Raw genomic sequence first — 18,390 nt, forward strand, 5'->3', positions numbered from 1 at the left:
AATCCCCAGCTGGAATCTAATGCTGACGATTGCAGACTTAACCACTCTTCTTTGGAAACTTCATCACTAACAATGCATTTCCCATTAGATATTGAATAACATGGGCCATACTAAACTGAGTTCAGGTCTTCCAGAAGAGGCTAGGGTGTTGGGCAGCCCAGAAAAACCAGTGGCAATCCAGCACCATCTCTAAGCTCACCTTTCTCTTTCTTCCACTAATCACAAGAGTGGCCCTGGATATTCTAGCACAATAGTTTCTCCTTCCATCAGGAACCATCTAACATAGACACAGAGCAAAAGATCCCTTGCACCTTGCATAATGAATGCTTGTGCGCATACCCCCGGGGAGGCTGAACATAAGGCATGGCTAGTTTTATTTCAATGTAACAAAACTTTATTGGATTACTTCAGGGGACTAGACCTACATGCATTCTTTTTTTTTTTTTTTTTTTTTTTTGACAGGTAGAGTGGACAGTGAGAGAGAGACAGAGAAAGGTCTTCCTTTTGCCGTTGGTTTGCCCTCCAATGGCCACCGTGGCCGGCACGCTGCAGCTGGCGCACCGCGCTGATCCGATGGCAGGAGCCAGGTACTTCTCCTGGTCTCCCATGGGGTGCAGGGCCCAAGCACTTGGGCCATCCTCCACTGCACTCCCGGGCCACAGCAGAGAGCTGGCCTGGAAGAGGGGCAACCGGGACAGAATCCGGTGCCCCGACCGGGACTAGAACCCGGTGTGCTGGCGCCGCAAGGCGGAGGATTAGCCTAGTGAGCCGCGGCGCCGGCTACCTACATGGATTCTTCAGGAATCCAGAAATGATGGCTTAACACAGAGCAAGGGATATGTAAATCTATCTGACACAAGACAGAGTATCTTGAGGTATTGTGACACTGCAGGTTAAACCACTGCCACCTGCAATGCCATCATCCCATGAGAGTCGGTTCAAGTCCCAGCTGCTCATTTCTAATCCAACTCTCTGCTGGTGAGCCTAAGAAAGCAATAGAAGATGGCCTAAGTGCTTGAGCCCCTGACACACACATGGGAAACCTGGATGGAGGTCCAGTATTCTGGCTTCAGCCTTGGTCCAGACCCAGCCACTGCAGCCATTTGGGGAGTGAATCAGAGTATGGAAGATCTCTGTCTTCTCTCTCCCTCTCTCTATGTAACTCTGCTTTTCAAATACAAATCTTTAACAACAAAAATAGTGTATGAATCACAATTAAATCAAAGTGTAAAAGTAAAATCACACACACAAAAAATCTAAATGTAGATCAACTCTGGAATATTTAGGTTAAAAAATTTAAACTACACAAAAATTACTGGGATACAATTTTTTTTTTTACAGGCAGAGTGGATAGTGAGAGAGAGAGACAGAAAGGTCTTCCTTTTGCCGTTGGTTCACCCTCCAATGGCCGCCGCGGCCGGTGCGCTGCGGCTGGCGCACCACGCTGATCCGAAGGCAGGAGCCAGGTGCTTCTCCTGGTCTTCCATGGGGTGCAGGGCCCAAGCACTTGGGCCATCCTCCACTGCACTCCCGGGCCACAGCAGAGAGCTGGCCTGAAAGAGGGGCAACCGGGACAGAATCCGGCGCCCCGACCGGGACTAGAACCCGGTATGCCGGCGCCGCAAGGTGGAGGATTAGCCTAGTGAGCCGCGGCGCCAGCCCTGGGATACAATTTTAAGTCCTAAAAATTTATGTAAAAGAAAACTAAAAGGCAAAAGTGATTAACTGGAAAGTAAATCAAAACAGACATAAAGAGGACATACATATGTACACAAACAGAAAATCCACAAAATATAAAATTACTAAGCATGAAAAATGTCCAATTCCTTAGAAATCAAAAAATTAAGCCATAATATTTCCAGTCATTAAATTAGCAAAGGTTAAAAAATATAAGACCCAGTGTCAACAAAGGTTGGGAGCCAGCCCTGTGATATGTTGCTGCTGAGACTTGCAGACTCACACCTGCTCGGGGTTCTTTTCCAAGCACAAGTACATCCCATAGGAGAGGTGAAGCAATGAGTATGTGCCAGAAACTTGTAGTAAGAAAATGCAAACCACAAAAGCTCAACATGAACCTTGTCCTCTAAGCTCACTGCACTTACATATTGTTAGCATGTCAAACTCCACCCAACAAAATTACCTACCACGTCCCCAGCCCTTCTTCTAAATTGGGGTTATACCTTAAGTGTCTCCATCATTATTTAATTTGAATATGGCATTTCTGATGATGATCTCATTAACACAAGACAGGGACCCAGGGTTATAATCTATGCAATTAAGTCTCTAATGTAACCTGTGCTCTGTTTGGCTGAACTTTGCAGAATTTCTGATTCTCATACTCTTGGTTCCAAGACTACCAACACCCATCATCTCTTCCTCTGTTTCCATTTCTCTATGATGGCTTAAATACTGTGTTATGGGTCCCTGATTCTATTGACTTAACACATTCAACAGACATAATCTAATCTATCTTCACCCTCTAATGTAAGAGACTCACCTTTGTTCAGTTCTTTCTAAGAACAGCACAAATTGACACTTCCATCTTGAGTGAATAGCTTTTCAGTACACATCAAAAGCCATAACATCATCTTACTGTTTGACTCAGCAATTTCATCTCTAAGAATTTACCATGAGGAAACAGAAATATAAACTTAAAAAAAAAACTCACATTATTTAGAACTGGAAAATACTGGAAATAACTCAGATTTCCAATAGTATAGACCATAGAACACAAGCAACTTGCTCAATTCTTGCATATTGATGTTCTACACAATATTGTCCCACCATCAAAAGCATGGTTTAACAGATTATTTAATGGCATAGGGAAGCAATCACAATACACTGCTAAAAGGAAAAAAAAATGGTTTCAAAACATTGTCCTCAATAGTCAAGGTAAACCCAGTTTTTAAAATATAAAGGATGGGGAGTAGGTCCTCAGCCTAGCAGCTAAGACACCCATGACCCACATCATAGTACTTAAGTTTGATTCCTGCTTCTGACTCCTGACTCCTGGCTCCAGTTTCCTGCCAATGCAAAACCTGGGAGCCAGTAGTGATGGCTCAAGCACTTGGGTTCCTGTCATCCATGTGGGAAACCTGGGTTGAGTCCCTGGCTACTTACTGGCTTTGGCCCCAAACCAATCATGGCCATTGCAGGCCATTCTGGGCATCTGGGGAATGAACCAGTAGATTGGAGGTATCTCTCTGTCTCTTAAATAAATAAAATTTAAAATGCATAGGGTAGAAAACACGAACCTTCAGGTATCATAGATGTATATATGTATATATATTTATAAGCATACAGACACTAGAAAACATCCAGAAGGACATATAATGTCAATAGTATTTATAGCTGCTCTTTGATGATGGGCTTCAGTCCTGAGAAACCCATAAGCTGAAAATATTTTAAGTCCAAAATGAATCCAGCTCACCTAATAGGCATCACAGCGCAGCACATGGTAGAGTGTCAGCTGTCTCTGTTGCCCAGCCTGAAGAGAAAGGAGTCTACCACACGTCACTGGCCTGGAGAGAAAATCAAGGTCCAAGGCTGGGAGTTTGGATTTTAATGAGTGTATATCTCTTTTGCACCCTTGTAAAGTTGAAAGATCGTCAACCAAACTAGCACCAGTCAGGGACGGTGTGTATTCCTGAGTGAGGCGTTATCTTAAAAGGAGAAAAGAAAAAAGGGATAGGGGTTGTTTTCATAAATAATGTAGCACCTGAGGGGAGTTGAAGAAAAGGTTTTCAGGGCATCCTGGAGGGAAAGGCCTTGAACAGGTTCTATGGAGGTGGGATTTCCTCTGGAAGTCCTGGTCTAAGCCCAGCAGGAGGCCTGGGGTATTCCCCAGGGCCAGGGAGGAAGTCTGCTCACTGAGTGCTGAGAAGCATAAGGCAGTGGCAGGAAGAGCCCAGAGGCCTAGGACTAGGATGCGGGTGACAATAAAAATCCACGAATATTCATTACAGAGGCGTGGATGTCCTGGAAGGATTAAGGGAGGAAGAGAGAATGAAGTTGGGGCGCCCTGTCCTTATCCTGCTGAGCTTCTGTACTTGTTCTGTATCTGATTCATCCTCTAGCCTCCCCCCACATTGTTTTAGGTGTAAATCTTATACTTTCCTCTTCTAAACCAAGTGCATGGTGAAGTGGGGAGGTGGGGGCAGAGTCAAGTTTGGGAAGAAGAAAGAGGGCGATTCTGGGTTCCGCCCCCTATGCTGTCACATAGGCACTTAGATCCTGCCCACCGGCCTGCTGCCTTCTCACCCCATCTCTCTCTCCCTGGGCCACCCACGGGAACTGCAGCTTCAGGCGAAGCAGTGTCAACTGCAGTCCAAGACGGTGAGGCCAGGCTAGGGCTCATCTAATCACAGCCTCCCAGAGCTCAGCCCAGGACGTGCCTCCAAGGGAGGCTCCTGTTCACACTCAGACACCACCCAGGCTTCCCACAGCAGCAAGGCCCATCACAGCAACGTCCCTCTGCTCCCTCGTCTGCAGCTGTCACATCAGTCGCATCCTGGAGTCTCCGAGGGGAAACGCGCTGCTGGTTGGCGTGGGTGGGAGCGGCAAGCAGAGCCTCACAAGGCTGGCAGCATTCATCAGCTCCATGGAGGTTTTCCAGATCACTCTGCGCAAGGGCTACCAGATCCTCGACTTCAAAGTAAGTGGGTTGGGCAGCCATCGGGGTACAGACCTGGCTCCTGTCCCTCCACTCCCAAACCCCGGTCACTAGTTCTACGATTCCCCTGCCGAGAACCTCCCCTTTACTCCCTTTTGGGCTGATGTTGCAAGTGGCTTTTTTTTTTATTCAGCCCAAGAACAGGAGCCTTTCCAAGGTTGCCTTTACAAGAGCTCAGCTGCCCTCGTTGTGTCTGTGGGGCCCCAACTCTTAACCATGCCAGAAGCACATATTTAAAAGGTTCTTCAAAAAGATGGCAGAAAACATGTGTTACAAAAAAATAAAAAATTTAAAAACATGCACAGGTTAAAAAAAATTGTACCAAAATAAGCTTATCTTTTAAGTCCATTTTTTCCACAAATTTTTCAAATATCTACCATGTAACACATTTAACACACAGTTCACTAGTTGCTAAGTGAACTAGATTCCTAAGAAATTCATGTTTTCAGAAATGGGTTTGTTAACCACTGGTAGCTGGGACCTTCAGTGACATCTGGTTTCAGAGAGCAGGCACTAGGAGCCATGATACATGCACAGGAAAGTGAGGAAAGGGATTCTATACAAGCTTCAAAGGTCAGCTTGTCCAACCCCCTCCCTTCTATCCGTGGCCACAACTGAGTCACAGTACAAAGCCATGGAGTAATCTTGGTCAGGATGTGCTTCTTGCTGCCCCTGACAGAGCTCCAGCCAGCACTGAGCCAGACCTGCCCACCTGCTCTCCTAATCTCTGAGCCGATGATGGGAGAGGCACATGCTCATTTCTGCTGTGAAACTGCAGCTCAGCCTCGCATGACATTGGCTGAATCCAAGGTCACACGTCAGGTTCACATTACATCTTTCTTGAACGCTCCCAGAAAAGACAAGATAGTGTATGCATGGTTATACGTTTACAGAATGATACAAGACAGTGGTTCTATACTAAGACTTTATCTGTGTACTGGAATCACTGGGGATTTTCGAGTAATGCTGACACCTGCATCCCAACCCTGGATGCTGCGATTTAACTGCTCTGGGGAATGGCTTGGGCCTCAGGGGTTCTCAGTGGCTCCCCAAATGATTCTAATGAGAACTGAGAAACACTGTCTTAGATCATTCCTCTCGTGCATGAGGTGAGAAACACTGATCTGAATGGAAGTTTATTTTCTTTGAAGGGGAGGGGTCATGTGGAACTAAGCAGGCTCTGCCATCTGAGGCTGTTAAGGAATGAGCTCTGAGTGGTGAGAGAGAGAGAAAACAAGGCATGGGGCTGACTGCTGGGGTATACAGCAGAAGAAGCAAAATTGACTAAGCTGGATAGATACAGGGTTTGTCATTCCAGCCCAAAACTTCACCCACCTGCAGTTTTGAATGGATATAATAACCTACCAGTGATCACGTATATATGTGTGCATACCTGTAAGGTATGTGTGTGTGTGTGTGTGTGTTCCCCAAAATGTGACTTTCAACAATAGCGTTTGATTAGAGTTGGTCAAGAGAACACAAAGACATTGCTACCATAAGATGGATTTGTCCCCTGTGCTGGTAGCCCCAAGCCCATGACTCCTCTGTCCAGGCCAAGAGTGGTCACTTACCTTCCAGAGCAGTGCATTCGCTTGTCTGATGCTAGAAGGAACAGAGGAACAGGGGACTCCTTTGTCCTTTGGAAAACTACAACTTCTTGGCACAAATCCAGAGCTCCAGAGGCTGGTGCAGGAGCCACTGTGGCTGCACGAGTGAAAGGTCATCAACGCGCTGTTGATTGCCCCCTGTGCTGGCACTGAGGCCTAGGAACAGGCGTATGTTCCTGCCTGTGGGCACAACAGCACTCCTCCCTGCACCCCCAGTGCTGTCTTGCTTTATTTCTCACCAAAGCAAATAAGAAAACGGTTCCTTTCCTAAAGAGCAGGTTGGGGATCTCTCTCTTGAGAGAGGGGAGGCCTTGTTCTCAGATTTCTGGCTTGGATTGTTCCCACAGGTGGACCTGGCCAGCCTGTGCCTGAAAGCAGGGGTGAAGAACCAGAGCACAGTGTTTCTCATGACTGACGCCCAGGTGGCCGATGAGCGCTTCCTTGTGCTCATCAATGACCTCTTGGCATCTGGTAAGGGACTCTCCGCACTTGAATATCGCTAATCAATCTCCTGTGGAACAAATCACTCAAAGGCAGACACTTGGTCCCAGGCCACAAGCATGAGGTCATAGACATGAGGGAGGAAACGGACACACTGAGGGGGCTGGTGCTGGGCCAGCTGACCTGGCTCTTCCCTTGTAAAACAGACAAGAATCTAGGGGCTCCCTTCGTGGGACTAGATCTGATTCTCGGGGGAAGAGCAGGTTCAGGGCCTTGTGATCTGCTGAGCCCAGAGAGAAGGTGCTGCCCCTGCCCATAACCCAGGCACAGGGAAACTGAGCTGCATGTAGTGCCTCAGGTGGCTTAGGCATTGGCAGGAATATTCAAACAGGGAGAACATGCACATGCGACACTTATGGAACAGGCCAACATCTGGTCACAATTGAACGAAACAAGGATTCAGAGCCTTATGGAAACAAAGTGGAAGCATGACCAGATGTAGCTTCTCTCCACAAAGTATTCCTTGGTCTCTATGTATCTTGATGGAAGTCACGTGCTCTGTGACACTGTTTGTGTAAGATAAGAATTTTAGTCGAGAGTTCAATCTTTGTTGTTTTTTTTCTTTAAAATTTATTTGAAAGGCAGAGTTACAGAGAGCAAGGTCTTCCATCTGCTCATTCACTCCCCAAATGGCCACAATGGCCTGAGCTTGGCTGACCTGACACCAGGAGCCTGAAACTTCTTCCAGGTCTCCCACATGGGTGCAGGGGCCCAAGGACTTGGGAACTGCTTTCCCAGGCCACAGCAGAGAGCTGGATTGGAAGTGGACCAGCCACATGGGATGCTGGCACTGCAGGCAGCAGCTTGACCAGCTATACCACAGCGCTGTTGTTCTTATTTACGTAGGAATTCATGGCCCTAACCACTCAGAAAACTATACATATATATGTATATATGTACACACATACATCTCCAAAATAAGGAAATAAACTCTGTGTGTGTATTTGTGTGTCTCTTTCTCCCTCTCTGCCCTTAACATAAATAAATTTTAAAAACAATAAATTTTTAAAAAGTGGGCCAGTGTTGTGTCAGAGCAGGTTAAGCTACTGCCTGAAACATTTGAGCACTGCTTGGAGTCTCAGCTGCTCCACTTCCAATCGAGGTCCCTGCTAATGTACCTTGGAAAGTATCAGAAGATGCTGCAAGTACTTGGGCCCCTACTACCTACATGGGAGACCCAAATGGAGGTCCAGGCTCCTGGCCTCCACTTGGTCCAGCCCTGGCTGTTGTAGCCATCTCTCTCTCTCTCTCCCTCTGTTACTCTGCCTTTTCAAATAAGTAAAATAAATCTTTCAACAAGGTTAAAAATTTTAAAAGAGAATAAAGTCCTTGAATTATGTATTTACATAAATGTGTGGGTGTTTATACCAATTAAACAGGGATATGCTTTCCTGGCTCTTCACCCAAAGGCAACATCTTCAAAACCACCCCTTCCTCTGGGGTTAAGGAAACAAGACAACGCACAGATGTCCCTGCCTCCAGGTTTCCTGCCCTTCAGAAGCTCACGTGCCCATTGTCCACCCACTGGCTCTGAGTGAACACTCTTGTCCGTGAAGTGCAGGGACCATATCACAAGTGCCCTTGAGGATCCACCCCATGTGACAAGTGATACATTTCAGGATGGATCCTGCCAATCCCTGGGAACCTCACTGGTCATTGTCTGCTTCCTGTTTTGTGGCACTGCACCCCATGCTATGTTCCTGTTACCTCTAGGAACAGCCGCTGGTTCAAGGTCCAGACCAGGCACCAGCAGGTTCTCTGAGAAAATTTCAGTCTGTTCCCATAAGGACCTGTGTCCCAGGTTCTTTCTATCTTGGTTCTTACCATTACACTGGTCCCTCAGTCTCATTTCTTTTTTTAAATTGAGAGGCAGAGACACAGGGAGACACAGGAAAAGACATCTAAAGAGCTCCCATCTGCTGATTCACACTCCCCAAATGTCTGTAATAGTGAGAACTGGACTGGCCCAAAGCTGGGAGCCGGGAACTCAATCCAGGTTGTAAGGGCCTAACCACCTGAGCCATCGCCGGCTGCCTCCCAGGATCTGCATTAGTAGGAAGCTAGAATTGGGAAGCAGAGCCAGGACTCAAACCAGACACTCCAATAGAGGGCATGGGCATCCTAACCAGTGCCAAACACCTGCCCCCCATATTCTCCTTTCTTTCTCATCCTGCCCTAACATACCTCTATTTCCAAGAGTTTGCTTCTGAACTCTTAAACCTTTTCTCCTCCAATACAACAAAATTTTCCTTTCCAAAATACTGTCTCTTTAACATCTCACCACCTTCTACCTTGGTATTTAACCTACTAATATTGCCTCACCTTTTATTACTTTACTAAATAATGAGACAACTACCCTCCTACATGGAAGTTACCCTAAAGCTTTTAATTTTTAAAAACTATCTAAGAGAGTAAAACTGCTCCCAAAGACTTATGGCTTTGGAAATGTTAGGCATGTTGCCATGTTGCCTGTATTTCAATTGGCACCGATCCAGCCAGGTCACCTACTCCTAAAATAACATCTCAGACACAGAAGTTGCTACACTTGTACCAATTGAAATTTTATTTCTCAATTAAATATCTTGAATTTTTCATTTAGAGGACAACATTTTTTTCAAGTGCAAATGAGTTTCTGAAGCCTTGCCCAGTGAAAACTTAATGCCATTAGCCTGTTCCAGAGTTACAGGGTTTCAGGCCCACAATTCCTTTTTATGATTTCTATATAGGTAACAAAAAAAAAGAGCAAGATTTGTATGTACATGTTAAAATGGAGATACAGTTAAGATTAATACTTTTTTTCTTCTAAACTTACTCTTTCTTATTAACTATTCTGACAGGGAGAATTAGTTCTGATTTTCAACATCAAATATTTTCTTTCTAGGAAGTAACTGCCCATCTTGTCAAGGCTGTAGGAGTCCTAGAAAACTATCTCCCTGATTTTTCCATTTTGTGGGATTATGCCGTTACTCCTCCCCTAGGTAACACAGTAGAGACCAGGAAACTGTACTTCAGGCTTCCTCACCTGTAAGTCAATTTTAGATTCCTGCAGGTTCTCCTAGGCTTGATATGTACCTTGGGTGAATCCCATGCCTGCAGCTTCTCCTCTGAAACATCTCCCACAGTGAACCAATGGACTTCTGCTACACTGTCTGCTTTCCTCTCAAATTTATTTGGTTCATTATTTCACCCCTCTGCTTACACCATTTCCAAAAAAAAAAAAAAAATGACGATAATTTGGTTCATGAATCCCACTTCTGACACCAACTGTAGCATTTCAGAACCCTCTTTTTTTTTTTTTTTTTTTGACAGGCAGAGTGGATAGTGAGAGAGAGAGACAGAGAGAAAGGTCTTCCTTTGCCGTTGGTTCACCCTCCAATGGCCGCCGCAGCCGGCGCACCGCGCTGATCTGAAGGCAGGAGGCAGGTGCTTCTCCTGGTCTCCCATGGGGTGCAGGGCCCAAGCACTTGGGCCATCCTCCACTGCACTCCCGGGCCATAGCAGAGAGCTGGCCTGGAAGAGGGGCAACCAGGACAGAATCCGGCACCCCGACCGGGACTAGAACCCGGTGTGCCGGCGCCTCTAGGTGGAGGATTAGCCTATTGAGCTGCGGCGCCGGCCCTGGAGGGCTTATTAAAACACAGATTGCTGGGCTCCATCCTGGTTCTTAGCAGGTCTAGGTGGGGCCTGAAAATCTGCTTCTCTCGTTAGTTCTCAGGTGATCCTGGGCCTGCTGGTCTGGGGGCCACACTGTAATTAAGAGTCCAACAATCAACTGTAGAGGAAATAGGGCCACAGTAGAGCAAAGAAAGCAAAGCAGACCCCTCCTCCCAACACAGACTGCACAGTGGCTGCTCCTCCTTTATGCCAGTTACATCTCAAGTGTTACAGATGGACAGGAACACTACACACTGAGTTGTAAAAATTTAGTTCCTGGTTGAATGATCAAAACACAAACAGTTGTATAAGAACAGGGTGGTCATCCAGGTCAGGAGCAGATGAAGCGTATCTTTGCGCCACTTCCCTTGACTGTCAGAATCCTTATTGGAAGTCATGCAGTTGTTGATAGAACTGCAAGAAACAGTACGCCCTTGCTGGAGCTTAAAAGTTCAGTTTCTGGCATGTCTTTAGGGATCTGTCACAATAATTTCTGAAGAAGATACACTGAGCATCAAACCCAGGTATTTAAGGAATTCTTGCAGAAAGCTGTGCTATTTTGGTGCTCAACCCAAACTCAGCGTCAGCAAGGCTGCATCCTAGGCTAGAAGGAGAAAGTAGACTCACCCCTGGCATCCCAGGGCAGCACCTCTGCCTCCAGCTAGCTCTCCAGCCTTCTAGAAATCCCATTTTACAGCAGTACCATGACTCATTGGCATTAGCCAGTCAAGAAGGCCTAGTCTGCTCCAGGTGTCATGTCTCTTCCTCTCCTACTTGACAGATTTCATACTTGGCTTTGCTTTGGGATCTTGGGATTTTCTTTTTATCTTTCAAAGGAGTTAATTGTCTTACTCCAAAGTTAAGATTTCTTTACTATGGTACATGCTAGATCACCTTGCATTTATTCATATATTCATAACCATCATTTATTAACTCCCATGCTCCAGCCAGACCAATACCATGCTCAAAGATGAATAGCACACAGCCTGTGCTTGGTCTAGGGAAGACTTTATAACCAATGGGTTCTCCTCTCTAGAAGAGAGAGTCATATTCCTCTCCACCTCTGAACCAAGGTATCCTTTTTATCTTTGTGCTAGATCTCTTCTTGGTATACATGAAAAAGTAACCTCATCTTTTTTTTTTTTTTTTTATCTTTTATTTAATGAATATAAATTTCCAAAGTACGACTCATGGGTTACAATGGCTTCCCCCCCCATACCGTCCCTCCCACCAACAACCCTCCCCTTTCCCACTCCCTCTCCCCTTCCATTCACATCAAGATTCATTTTCGATTATCTTAATATACAGAAGATCAGCTTAGTATACCTTAAGTAAGTATTTCAACAGTTTGCTCCCACACAGAAACATAAAGTGAAAAATAATAGATGATTTTTTTAAAATGATGATGAAATCAGATCAGACCTATTGTCATGTTTAATCCCAGTGAGAGTCAAGTTGGGAATTGAAAATTTCTTTCTTTTTTTTTTTTTTTTTTTTTTTTTTTTTTACAGAAGATCAGTTTAGTGTACATTAAGTAAAGATTTCAGTCGTTTGCACCCCCATAGAAACACAAAGTGAAATATACTGTTTGGGTACTCGTTATAGCATTAAGCCTCAGTGTACAGCACGTTAAGGACCGAGATCCTACATGAGGAGTAAGTGCACAGTGACTCCTGTTGTTGACTTTACCAATTGACACTCCTGTTTATGGCATCAGTAATCTCCCTATGCACCAGTTATGAGTTTCCAAGGCTATGGAAGCCCCTTGAGTTCTCCGACTCTTATCTTGTTTAGACACGGTCATAGTCAAAGTGGAGGTTCTCTCCTCCCTTCAGAGAAAGGCACCTCCCTCTTTGAAGACCTGTTCTTTCCACTGGGATCTCACTCACAGAGATCTTTTTGCCAGAGTGTCTTAGTAACCTCATCTTTTAAAGACATATTAGCATGGTACATGCATTACATGAGAAGGCAGGGTCTGGAAATATTTGTAGCAGACTTGGCATTGGATTTTTTTTCCTGTGAGCACATGGCATTGAATTTCTTAATGAACAATTTATGCTGTACCATAAACTGAAATTTTGGCCTAGTTTCTCTAAAAGTATTTTAAAAAAAAACCTCACAGAGTTTGAGGAGGAAAAAGCACCCATCAGTCATGCACTAGACCCCTTTTATAAATTGTTCATTTATTTATTTGAAAGGCAGAAAGAGATAGAGACAGAAGCAGAGAAAGAAATCTTCCATCTGCTGGTTCACTCCCAAAATACTGGCACAGCTGTGAACTCAATCCAGGTCCTCCACGTGGGTGGCAGGGACCCAACCACCTGGGCTATCATCTGCTGCCTCCCAGGGTACACACAAGCAGGAAGCTAGAAATGAAAGTAGAGCCAAGACTCGAACCCAGGTACACTGATACAGGGTGTGGGTGTCCCAAGCAGCATCTCAACCTCTGTGCCAAATGCCTGGCCCTGCACTGGCCTCTTAAACATACTTCATACCCTTACTGGATCTGGCCCTTATATATATCCAGCACCTGGTTGGTTCCCTCAGCTGCAAAACAGAAATCTCAAAAAGGTAATGCAAACAGATGCTTGAGTTATTGGCCTTTGCTTTTCTTCTGTATTGCCAATGTCCATACAATTTACTCCAGACTCTGTGTCTCTCTAGATTCCCCACAGGGCTAACCTCGCTCTCACTACCTATACCCAAGAGATAAGCAGCTGCCACCAACTTTTCTCCCTAATTCCGATTCCGTATCTTCTCTGTTCTTTGGTAAAGTAATTGTTATTAAATCTTCCAGAGATACAGAAATGTTATGTTATTAAATCTTCCAGAGATACAGGAAAAAAAATAAGTAAATAAAGGAGAAACAGCCTTACTTGTCCACTCAAAGGATGGACTCAGACTCAGGAAGCGCAGTGAAAGTGAAACTTGCAACACCAAACTCCTGATGGGCCAGCACACCAGGGTGGTTTACAGTAAGCTATTTATTTCCTAGCACGCAGGTCCCACCTCTCTGCCCCCACCCCTGGTTCCTCATTGGCTGAGTAACTACAGGGTTGCAATCTTCCCTGCATGTGCTTCAGCTGTTTTGGCCACTAATCTCCCGTTTGCCTAAGAACTTTCAGGTGCATGTAACCTAGCTGTTATGCTAGCTAGTTGTCTGCTCACAACTAAACACCTTCCTTTGAAAATGAACCCAGTGTTTACATCTCACCATACCTACCACCCAGTTGAGGAGGTAAGACAACACTGACACAATCAGAAGCCTCTGTGGATGCTGTGTCGTTTCATCTTTTTTTCACATCAGCACTTAACACATATCCTGACCCTTAATTGACCTTCCGGAGGTATTCTTTGAACTTGATAGTGATGTGCCATCTTACACACTAGATAGGACTACAGTTGAACATATGCTTTGGGAAGTTTCCTAGAGGTGGGATGAGGTGGGCACGGGTCTTGAAAAAGCAACTACACTCCCTTGGTCTTTCTCCCATGAGACCAGAGTAACATTGATGAGAACTTTCAAGCCCATAAGCAAGCGTGAAGCTACCTTGTTTGTAGCTCCACCTTCTATCACCAAGCTCCAACTAACTGATTCGTGTTAAACTCTTCTTCCCCCCAAAAGCAGTCGTGGCCTCTCATGAGTCCACTAATATAGAGCAGATAAAGGTAAGTCTGGCTTGCAAATACTTTAATGACTATGAAAAGCCTGTAAACACTTAGGGGCAGACAGGGTTTCCCAGCTCTAAGTCAGAGGAGGAAATTTTCCAGATATTTAAGTAGCCTCCATCTGAGTTTACTTCACAACGTGGGCCCTTCCAACACACACACCGGAAGTTCAATTTCCTGTTTTCACCATGATTACCTACATCATTTACCACCATCCTATGAACATGGGAAAAGTCTGTAAATGGCCTGGACACCTTCTACATCTTTGCACTGGGAGTATCACGTAAACCAAAGACAGCAAACATTTTCTATGAAGGCTCAGCAGGTAAATGTTTCAGGCATAACAGATGGTACATTGTCACAACTACTCACCTCTGTCATCATAGTGTGAAAACTGTCATAGACAATATCTCAATGAATGAGTGTGGTTGTAGCCAATAAAATTTTATTACAGGCAATAAACTTTGAACTTCATGTAATTTTCACATGCCATTAAGTATTATTATTACTTTAATTTTTTTCAGTCATTAAAAATTATAAAACCCATTTTTAGCTTGCAGACCATATAAAAAAGAGGCAGATGGCCAAATTAAGCCCATAGGCTACAGTTTGCCTCCTCAATAAACAGCATTTTACATATAAAATACCAAAAGGACATAAAACCTACAACATTCAGATAGGAGAAAGGTGATGATTGTAAATTCTACTATTACAGATTTCTCAAGACCAACGACAACCCCAGTTCTCACTAGAGGGCTCCGACATATTATCAGAAAAGGAAATGCACATAATCAAGGAGGCCACAGAAAAAACAATATGAACATCTACAGGCAGCCGGCCCCTGAAGTTGAATGAACATGGTTCGTGCCAATTCCACTTGAGCACTTCTCTTTTAAACCGAACTTCTTAACTCCTAGCACATGGTGAATATCATTTTCTATTAGTTTTCCCTGGTCTCTATTTTTATTTTAAGTTTGCACATGTGGCACAGTGGTTGAGTCATTACTTGGGACACCCACATCCTGTAGCAAAGTGCCTGGTCCAAGTCCTGGCTACTCCACTTCTGATCCAGCCTCCTGCCAATGCATACTGTTGGAGGCAGCAGGTGATGGCTCAAGCCAGAGACTCAGATTGAGTGCCAGGCTCTTGGCGTTGGCCTGGACCAGCTCTGGCTGTTGCAAGCATCAGAGAGTAAACGAGCAGATAGAAAATCAATCTCTCTCTCTCTCTCTCTCTCTCTCTGTGTCTGCCTTTCAAATAAAAATGGAAATGTATAAATAAAAAATTTTTAAAGAGGCTGAAATGCATTATTCCATTAGTAAAACCTTGATCTCGACAAGTTGGAATACCAAGTATTTTATATGCATATTAAATATTAAAGAATGGAAATTAATTCAAGTTTATCCAATTAAGGAAATAAAGTAAATGATCACTTTCCTAATAATAATTCATTTTTCTTATTTTGACCTTATTTTGATTAGAGATAATTAGCATAAGTATAAAACCTTTCTTAGCCTCCTGGTTGGGTTAATCCTGTCAAATTATGATGGCCGGAATATATTGGAGAGTTGGCAAGAGTTTCCTCAAAATGAAGTAACTCAAGTAAGTGTAGTGGTCTCGGTGACTGATAGGATCCTAGCACTCCAATTACTTACAGACATCTTGCTAAACCATCCACTTTGAGGAGCTCACCCAGGTCTGCAAAGGAAGTAGGGTGTCCCCAATGAGGATTTGATGCTGATATTTCTATGTTGGCAGTGGAAGAGGTAAAAAGCCTGTGAGTGCGGTGAAGCTTAATTTTTTTTTATTTGACAGATAGAATTAGACAGTGAGAGAGAGAGAGAGAGAGAAAGGTCTTCCTTCCATTGGTTCACCCCCCAAATGGCTACTATGGCCAGAACTATGCAGATCCGAAGCCAGGAACCAGGTGCCTCCTCCTGGTCTCCCTTGCGGGTGCAGGGGCCCAAGCACTTGGGCCATCCTCCACTGCCCTCCTGGCCCACGGCAGAGAGCTAGACTGGAAGAGGAGCAACCGGGACTAGAACCTGGTGCCCATATGGGATGCCGGCGCTGCAGGCCAAGGATTAGCCAAGTGAGCCACGCGCCGGCCCGTGAAGTTTGAAGAGGAGGCCAAATTCACCTTTACATCAGACCCAGGGTCATCATGCTTTAGCGATACCCTGCTTCCTTCATGTTTACCTCCCTCTGTCTCATTTCTTTCACTAAGAAAACTTAGTATGAATCTCGTAGTACATCACATAGATCACAGCGTGTGTGACCTCCTTCATTCATCACAGTTCATCTCCATTTCTGTACTGTTTTCTCCTTTTCACCAATATTTCCATGTCTCCTCTCCAAAACCAACTCTTTCATCTGAGCTAGGAGCCCACCCCCTGTAACCTATTTCAGAATTTTGCTCAATTGCATTTCTTCTTTCAATTTCCAACTCTCCTTCTTCTCACCTGCATAAAATTTTTTAAAAATTATTTTTTACTTAAAGGACAGGCATTTGGCAGAGCAGTTAAGACTTCTGGGGATTTGAGTCCTGGCTCTGCTGCTGATCCAGTTTCCTGTTAATGTGAACATTAGGAGGCATTAGATGATGGCTCAAGTACTTGGGTTCCTGAAGCCCATGTGAGAGACCCCAGAGGAGTTCCAGGACCCTTCCTTTGGCCTGGCCCAGCCCTGGAGGTTGCAGGTAGTTAGGCGTGAACCAGCAGATGGGAAATCTCTCTTTGTGTCTCTCTCATGTGTATCTCCCTGTATGTGTGTGTGTGTGTGTGTGTGGCTGACTGCCTTTCAAGTAAATAAATAAAATATATTTTATATTATCTTTGACTTGAAATGGCAACCTATTCCCAGACAAAATCCTTAGAACAATAAAGTCTACAGTTTTGACATTCCTATCATCCATTTACATCATTCTCTGTAGAGTTTTCTGTATTTCTTTACAAAATACTCTGGACATGCAGAACATACTCAAACACCCACACAAAATAGAAACTTTCGTCCTGCAGGTACAAGAGTTTCTTTTCCAATAGTTGTCTCCAACTAAGATTCCTAGGTTGTCTGGCACATGCATCCCGACTTTATTTTACTGCCAATTGGCTCTCCACAGCAGCCATACAAATTTAGTAGCTGACAGTATTGCATGAAAACCTATTTCCTCTTATCTTCACTAACAGTTGGTCTATCTAACATATTAATTTTTGCCAATCGTAGCTTTCCCTTCCTTTTGTGCTGGTGACATTGAGCATATTTCAAGTATTCACTGGTTATTCTGTCAGGAAGTCTCTGTCTTTTTCTTACGGATTTGCAGGAGTTGTTAGTATATTTTGGATATGAGCCCTTAGTTCATTATATGAGTTGTAAATACCTTTTTGAAATCTGTATCTGGCTTTTTTCATGCCAATTTAGTTTTAATGTGGAAGTTTACAGTCTTTCTTTTATTGTGCTTTTTAAATTATTTTTTTCTATCACAGAAATTTTGTCTTATCCCAATGCCATAAAATAATCACTGTATTTTATGTTTTTAATTATTACTGCTTACTTTTTATATTTATGCCTTTAATCTACTTGGAATTTATTTTCTTCCAGTGATCTAACAGTATTTTATGTTACTATTTAATTATCTGAATCACTCATTAATTATCACTTATTCATTAATATCAAGAGATATTTTTAGCTCCTGTCCTGAACTCCCTTTTCATACCCTTCACCCCATCTTTCTATTAAATTATGCTATTTTCTTTTATTTGTTGAGAATTTTTTCACATCATAAGGACACTAGCCATGTATTGTTTTTGGTTTTATGCAGTCCAACTTATTAATGTTTATATCTTAACTTATCTTGCTTTAAAAGTACATTGATTAAATTATGATTAGGAAATTCTTCTACACTCAAAGGTTATGAGAGTGTTTCCTGGTTGTATAGAAAAAAATTTTGTAAGTTTTTATAGTTAAATTGTTGATCTATTTGGGATTTATTCTAATATACAATGTGAAGAAGAATCCAAGTACAATTTTTTTCCAATCTCAGTTTTCCTATTATTTATCTAAAAGTTCATCTTTCCCCCACTAAGATGTCATACTTACCGCATACTAAATTCCATGAAGCTCTCCCTGCTCTCTGCACTTCTTTTCTTGCTCAAAGCAATAATTAATTCTTGTTACGTATATAGACCTTTCTGTATCTTTCTCCTGGCTCTTTTCATCTATGCTCTAGCAGCAATTTTAGAACTGCTTTATATCTTCTACCAAATATCAAGCTTCTTGGGAACAAAATTT

The 18,390-nt window shown here is 43.7% G+C and overlaps 1 protein-coding gene across 5 annotated transcripts in view; it reads left to right on the plus strand.

Moving 5' to 3' along the window:
- The window catches only part of DNAH9 (dynein axonemal heavy chain 9), a 371,124-nt gene that overhangs the window by 218,307 nt on the left and 134,427 nt on the right, over window positions 1–18,390 (plus strand). For 4 of the 5 annotated variants that reach the window (XM_070061398.2, XM_089317689.1, XM_070061394.2 and 1 more), the window contains 2 exons: window positions 4,492–4,654; window positions 6,627–6,750. In XM_070061398.2, the coding sequence (XP_069917499.2) occupies window positions 4,492–4,654; window positions 6,627–6,750 (287 nt within the window). Of the gene's footprint in view, window positions 1–4,491; window positions 4,655–6,626; window positions 6,751–14,818; window positions 15,027–18,390 lie in introns of all 5 variants that reach the window. The other variant, XR_016223981.1, reaches the window with a different exon arrangement.

The sequence above is a fragment of the Oryctolagus cuniculus genome, chromosome 17 (assembly GCF_051225735.1).
Source record: "Oryctolagus cuniculus isolate XC-2025 breed Fujian yellow rabbit chromosome 17, ASM5122573v1, whole genome shotgun sequence".
Lineage (NCBI taxonomy): Eukaryota > Metazoa > Chordata > Mammalia > Lagomorpha > Leporidae > Oryctolagus > Oryctolagus cuniculus.